Source organism: Opisthocomus hoazin, chromosome 9 (genome assembly GCF_030867145.1).
Source record: "Opisthocomus hoazin isolate bOpiHoa1 chromosome 9, bOpiHoa1.hap1, whole genome shotgun sequence".
Lineage (NCBI taxonomy): Eukaryota > Metazoa > Chordata > Aves > Opisthocomiformes > Opisthocomidae > Opisthocomus > Opisthocomus hoazin.
In genome coordinates, this window is record NC_134422.1 from 23241493 (window position 1) to 23248883 (window position 7391).

The following is a 7391-nucleotide window of genomic DNA, read 5'->3' on the forward strand; positions in this document are numbered from 1 at the left end:
TATATAACAACAAATTCAAAATATTGTAGCAAAAATTTTTGTTCATTTTTGTTAAGTAGTTGTTTTGACATGATAATGAATATCCTCCCTTTTGAGCAGGGAACCAGTTCTGTATGCAAGTGTTTTTATGGCAGCACAAGACATGGAGTTCTGATTTGCTTGGAGAATTTTGGGGCAGGCTATCCTTTGTCAAACTGTTTCTTAGTAAATAATGTGTATGTTATTTCAAGCAAAACTAATTACTATTTTTTAAATCCTTTTTGTTATGAAGTTGACAGACACTAACGGAATCTTTGTGCTCTTCCCTTTCTACACCCACAATATTACAGCATTCTCAGAACTGTGGAGCTGGGACAGGAATATTTCTTTTGATTAATGCGTCTGTAATCATCATCATACGAGGCCATCGTTTCTGCCTTTGGGGTTCTGTTTATCTAGATGCACACGGTGAAGAAGACAGAGATCTTAGGTAATGTTTTCATTAGAAGTGTGTTTCATTGTTGCTTCTCTCTGTAGATCAACGTTATGTTATGCAATACATGCAACAACAGGTAATAATAGATCTCCACCTTCCTTGAGTGGAAAATCCACATTTACTGCAAGTTGGACTGACTTTTTTTCATGTCTGTTTTGTTTGGTTTTTTTGGCGCAAAGTTGGTGTAATCATGATCACTGAGTTACACACACCAGGCACCCGACAGACGGGTTCCTATGTTGCCATTCCCAATGGCAGTCAATTCTGAGTGTTGCATTGGGAAACACTTCTCTCCCAAAATTGTTTGGCCTTTAATTAAGTGATGTAGTTGGGTTCCTGAGTAGAGAAGGGGAGTAGCTTCCAAGCTGCACATGCCTGGGAGAACAAGAGATGTTTTCTGGATTCTGCTATCCAAAAGGGAGGAAGGGAAATCCCAGCAGTTATCTTACTAAAAAACAAAACCAAAAGCCCCTTGTCAATAGAAATGCACGCTTCCCCTGGGAAAAAAGTTATGTATGAGTATTGTGTGTTGATTATATAATGAAGCAGTTTTCCATTTATTTGGCATATTAACCATTAGGTTTTCTGTTTTCTGTCTCCCCCAGGCGTGGTAAACCTCTCTATATATGCAAGGAAAGATACAAAGTGCTGGAGCAGCAGTGGGTGTCTCATACTTTTGATCATATCAATAAAAGATGGGGGCCACATTATAATGGCTTGTAAATCATCGTCATCACGTACACACCATATCATTGCTGTTACCACAAATTAATGCCTCTTGACTGACAATAGCTTTAATTGAATGGGAGTTCAGCTCTTTGGCTCGGGGTGGAGTGGGGTATGGGCATAAAAGGGAAGTGTAACTTTGTCAATGTGAAATTTTCGCAAAATTAGCTGCTGTTGCTACTAAATAAGGATACAATAATTTGAAATTAAATCCTGAAAATGGTGTGAGCAATCTGATTGCACTCAGTAGTCCATTTTTCTTTTGTTTTTTAAAGCCCATTATTGTTAAGAAGCACAAATTTTACTTACTGTTGTTTAGAGGCTCCAGGGATAGCTGTCAGGTTTTTGTTTTTCTCTGCATGGAGTTGGGTTTTTAGCAACTTTTGCTGAAACAGTGTATATGTCTACTACAGCTACTAAATGTGTTGGATAAAATTTCTTTGCCTTTTTTGTGTTGGTTTGAGGTGTTGCTCGAAATGCTTTTGTGATTAGACAGGATTTGTAAAACGATTGTGAGACTGCATGGTAACAATTGGTCTGAAAGTTGAGTTTTAAAGAGTATTTCACTTATCATGAGAGGTCTATTGAAATATTTCAGGCGTTACTGAAAATTTATGCATTCTCAGGAATTTCATTTTTTTCTCCATAAATAGCTGTAAATTAGGTATCTTACTGGTCTTAATGAAATCCAGAACGCATATGCTTTTTTTTTCTTTTCCAGAAAGGAGATTTTTTTTTTCCATATCTATTCAATAAACTGTGAGTGATAACACGTACAGAAACTGCTCTATATAGAGAGTTTGTATGGCACCCAACATAGCAGATCCCAGTTACTAGTGTAACAACCACAAGCCTGCCTGTCATTTCAAACCAGATGTACGTTTTGGAATGATTGGATTGGAAATGTGCAGGCTATTCTTCAAATGAAACATAATTTTGTATCTATCATTTCAGGAGGTTCCTCTGTATTGTATTTGTTTAGAGTAATCACTGGTCTTTCTGCTTGGTTTCCTAAAAAGGAAAAAGAATAAAAATCAAGAGAGATAGCCTAGATAAACAGCCAATGCCTGTGCAGCCTTATTGGATGAATGGCAAAACAGTTTAGGCTCGGAGGGCTAAAAAATTCATGAGAACAGGCATGACTCTGCTACACCCCACAGTGTAAGTAGGTAGGAAAGATTGTAGTTAAAATACTGGTATGTAATATATTGCTACTAATGTTTTTCACAAGTGTTGGACATGTGTTGGCTATTTCATACAGTGCTACCAAGCAGTTCCTGGTAGTTTTGACTTTCATAGCTTGCGTGTAAAATAAAATTTCTATGTGTAAAATAAAAACATCTTATGATAAAACCACATGCACAATGAAAACAGTTCCCCAGTGGAAGTCATTATCTATTGAAAAGTGTATAGGGGAAATAAAATGACTGTATAGCAATCAAGGAGAACGGACAGAAGGAAAAGTAAATAAATACAATGAGTTTTTCTGGATACCTGCAATTAAAAAAAAACCACAATAAAGGATGCTGGTTTTTATACATACATATAAATATATATATATTTCCAAAGTATTACAGTACTTCCTGTAAGATTAGAATTACTCAGTTTCACCAATGAAATGGCTATGTCTTTTCCAAAATATTACTTTTTTGATACTGTATTATAAGTTCTGCCTGTAATATTTTTGCATTGCTCATTATGAATATCAGGCCATTTTGTAAGTGTGGTTAAAGAGCAAAAAGATTCTTTACATCTCCAGCATAACATTGTTACAGGGCTCATGAACTTGAGTAATCTGTAGTTTGAAGCTCTAATGCTATATTTACAAGAGATAATGTATCCAGAATTTGATTACAGTGTTTTATTTAAAATTGAATGTTCTCTGGTTTTGCATATGGATGTGAAGTAAAACTATTAGCCTTAACTTTAACATTTGAGTATTTCATAGTGTTTATTTTAGTACTGGTGAATTAGTCACCAGTCAATTTGGAAACAAACAAAAAAACACTTGGTTGAAAAATTGTACTTGAATATCCTTGCATGCTGCTAAACAAGAATTTTGATTTCCCCCATAACTTTTTTTAATCCTTCTTTAGTAAGCTAACCTTGAAAAATAACAGGTCCAAACTAGAGTGGTGTGTGCGTGTATTACTGAAATGTTCTGGTGTGATATCCTGTATGAATGATCATTTAAGTACAGTACATTACTGTAGAATCTAAATCAATCTTTATAACACATCAGAAGGGTATCAAACTAGGAATACAGTACTCGACATTGTAAGATATGTTAATAAAAGTCTACTGTCAATCTGTGTGTTCATGAATTTTTTTTGTCTCTACCGCAGTCGTCCAAAATGTAATTATTATTGAACTCCACCCAACACCCAGGCAGTTATTTAAATGTTAAAAGCTTATGCATGCAAAGTACTCTGCATAGAGAGTAAATCTGGTATGTTTTATTCTTTTTGTTACTTGAACACAGTCTGTATTGTGTATTAGTAATTTGGCTATTTTATTTTACTCATAACTATACCACTTAAAGTTGTGCTTAATTTTATGCCAGCTATTACAGCATTGCTGCTGCAAACTGCTAAAATTAAAATGCTGAATTGAGAAACTGTACTTCTGGGAAAATGGTGCTTGATCTTCTCTTTTGTCAAATCTGTTTCTGGAATAGCTATTACTTCAATGATGAATGTATATATTTATGTATTAAATTTTTCCTCTTCTTTTTTGACCTTCAAGAAATTTGGTGAAATGGGCTTGTTTTGAGCTTGGCCTTTGGATAATAAGTGTCTTTTTTTAGTGGCAGCCTAAAACTTTCAATTAATATTTTAATGACCTCTGCAATAGGGATCTTGCATAATTCGCAGCATTTCAGAAGCAAATGGTGTTTTTCCTTTAAGACAAGGATCTTGTGCTACAGGATCCAACAAATGTTATTCTCTACTTCACAACCCCATGAGATCAGTCTGTGCTGTGTGTACAGCTGCCAGAGGAGGCAGTGAGTTTTGTGCTGATCTTGCTGTGATTTAGATCTAAATTTCATCTAACCCAGATTCTGCAGCCCTGCTTTTCACTTCCGTTTCTCAGAGGTGGGGGTAATGATGAATGGAGCCTGTCTGAGCACTAGCCTAGATAAGAATGAAATTATACTGTTTGCAAAGTAAGAATATGACCAGAATGAGCTGACCCAGTGTGTGGAGGTTCAGAGCTCTCAATTATCGACGGCGGGATGTGAGGGAGCGCGTGTATCCTGAGGGAGCTGGCTCTGTGTGACAATTGCTGTTGTGTGGATTGCTGGCTGCAGCTGGTCTGAAGGCCACGCTGCAGGAATGCCTCCCCCTGGCAGGCCTCGGTGGTGCCCCGAGCACCCACTCTCATGTCTCTGCAGATGGGCGGTGGTTTGCCTGCAAGTGCTTTTGCATTGAGAAGCGCCCAGCTGCCGGGCGCTCACTCAGCGTTGTGACAGCCCCTGCCTCTTCTGCCGCTGCAGTGTCCCGTCACTGTGGCTGTAATCTTGCTAGGCTGTCCTAGCTATTCATTCCTGGAAATGGATGTCCTTAAGCAGGAAAAGCATATTCTCAGTGAAGTCAAACACTTCATGAATTCTTAGCTGTATAAATAACCAGGGGGTTTTAATAAAGGAAAAAATCCTTTTAATTGATGGGGTTTTAGATTTTTTTTTTTTATTCACTGTATCATTTGTACTTTCTTACCGCTAATACTATTCAGGGGATTTAATGCCACGTGCTTCAAATACTGTGTTTCTTTGAAGTGCTCCTGAGAGAGCAAAATCAAATCTTGTTAAACAAATGATAGTTTCAAAAAGCTAATCTTGCTATCCTAAGACATGATTTTTGCAATGTATGTTTTTGCTTGGTACAGGAAAATGTGAAAAAAACACCCACTCTTTTGAAAAGCATTTTAAAGAAAAGCATTTTAAATTTAGCTCCGAGTCCCAGTTAAAATGTCTCAAAATGAGCTTTCATGAAAGTACCATTATTTGAAAAGCCATTTCCTGTATTTCTGCCACTTGACGTAGAGCAGGCTGGTCTCTTAATTCGTGAAAACGGGAGCTGGCTTCATGGAAACCCCTCACATCATTGAACGATTTACTACCCAATAAACAACTTACTCCTTTTGTCTTTATCCCTGGTATGTGCTACATGGATGGCAAACCCTACCATTTCCACTAAGCATGGAAACCAGTGTTTTAAGGACTGGAGCTAATTTTTTTTTTTCTTCTTCCATTAGCTGCTGTCATGGAGCAGGAATTTTCTGGGAGAAAATTGTTTTCCTGTAAAATCAAACTCCCTCGGTCAATTTCTTATGCTGCCCATAATGTCTGCGTTACTTTAGCTACTGGAACTGCTAACATCACTTGTTGTCTAATACATCTCCCATTGCAGGACTGTGTTCAACTCATGACTACTAAGCTTTTTAGTAATTTTGACTGAAAATGATTATGCTGGGCTTATTCCTCATGGTTGGATTTAAAATTTTTTTTTTCATGTTTCAAGAAAAGCAAGATACCTTTCAGAGATTAAAACTGGAAAATATACCCACATGTGTTGCTTCCTTCATTTTAACAGTAGTTCTCATAAGTGTTGTGCATATCTACTGCCTCTGTGCTTTGGCCTTAAATGTGGTGACCAAATGCGTGTGGGTCACATGTTAAAGTGGAGTGGAACTGTGTGCTGAAGCACTTGCCAAACTGGAACAACATGTTCTTGTGGATTACATGTAATTACTGGCAAATAACTAAAGCAGATAATGAGCCTTTATCTGTTGTTCAGGTGTCAAGGAATATCCTTTGCACCTGGCTCTTGAAGCCACTAACACGGTTTGCTGTGAAGGTGTTGTTTTCCTTCTGTTTCTTTGAAAAGCTGGGGCTCTCTCCGCTTAATGCAGCCCCTTTTTTCATGCCTTTGTTGTCTCCGTATTGTATATGCAAGTACCTTGTTTGTGTATTTTTCCGCAACAAACAAACCCTAACACAGCTGGAGAGTCCCCTGCAACTGTGTAACAGTACACTGTAAGAAAGATTGCGTTCTCTCAGCGCGCTTTATGCAGAGATAGCCAGGGGGTGCAGCTTGAAAACCAGTTTGTAGAGGCTGTGGCTGCGTGCTTGCTTTATGGTGCTAGTCATTTTAAGATCCATTACACATCAGCTTTGAAAACTTAATACTAACTTCCCATTTTTTCAAGGTATCTCTACAGGCCCTAAAAGATACTCCCTGTGTTCTACGACAACTTCCCATTGCTCGAGAGAGAGTTTGGTACAGAGCTGCTGATTTGATCTGAGAGAACTCTGTAATGAGGTACTTAATGAGAACCACTGGCGTGAAGTTACACATCATACAAACTATAGACATGCAGGTTGTGTTAAACTGGGATTTTTCAGGGCAGCTGAATCACAGAATCACAGAATAGTAGGGGTTGGAAGGGACCTCTGTGGGTCATCTAGTCCAACCCTCAAGGGACTGTTAAGTATTGTTTCACTTGGGTTCTCCAGCTGTCTGCTTTATCTGTTGGTTTGTCTCACACTTAACTTGTAAGCTCCCTTAAGACCAGGAACACCCCCTGTTTGGTTCAGTAAGTAAATCAAGTAAGTGCTGCTCTGTAATGGTAGATCAACTGGTGTTACAGCAATCCAGGTAGCAGGATCTGCCATCATCAAAGAAATATGAATGTGATGCAGGACTTATGTGAGATACAGCCCTTTCATTCTTCACTTTCATGCTTTCTGCATATTCTCATGCTTTGCTGCCTCCAATTTCAAATGTCACTCCTTCCTACACAGATAGTTTGGCAGTAATCAAAATCACCAGGAATTAAAATTGGTTTGTTTCCTGTAGTCAGCTGTGACTCTGGACATGATGATACCTCTTCAATATCTCTACATCATCTTTTGATTTTCCTGCCAGAAAGTGCTATCTCAAGAAACAGATACACGCTGAGAGCCCAGCTTGCCTGTTGCCTTTCGTGAGTCTGGTGCTGTATTTGTACAATTGATACTTTTCAGCAGGTGACTGATGTCATTCAAATAACCTTCAGGTACCTGGCTGTTATGAAATGGCACTTACTTCCACTTTATCAGTACCTGGATTGGGTTTTTTCATTCACATAACTGATAATAGCAAGATTTCATACAGAAAATTTTCCTTATACAAGGAAAAGAGTATTT

General features: G+C 38.0%; 1 protein-coding gene across 10 annotated transcripts in view; it reads left to right on the forward strand.

Moving 5' to 3' along the window:
- Positions 1-3509, forward strand: part of UBR3 (ubiquitin protein ligase E3 component n-recognin 3) — a 117557-nt gene extending 114048 nt beyond the window's left edge. For all 10 annotated transcript variants that reach the window (XM_075430523.1, XM_075430524.1, XM_075430525.1 and 7 more), the window contains 2 exons: positions 330-469; positions 1081-3509. In XM_075430523.1, coding sequence (XP_075286638.1) covers positions 330-469; positions 1081-1198 — 258 coding nt within the window. In that variant the 3' untranslated portion in view covers positions 1199-3509. The remainder of the gene's footprint in view (positions 1-329; positions 470-1080) is intronic.
- Positions 3510-7391: the final 3882 nt, after the last annotated feature.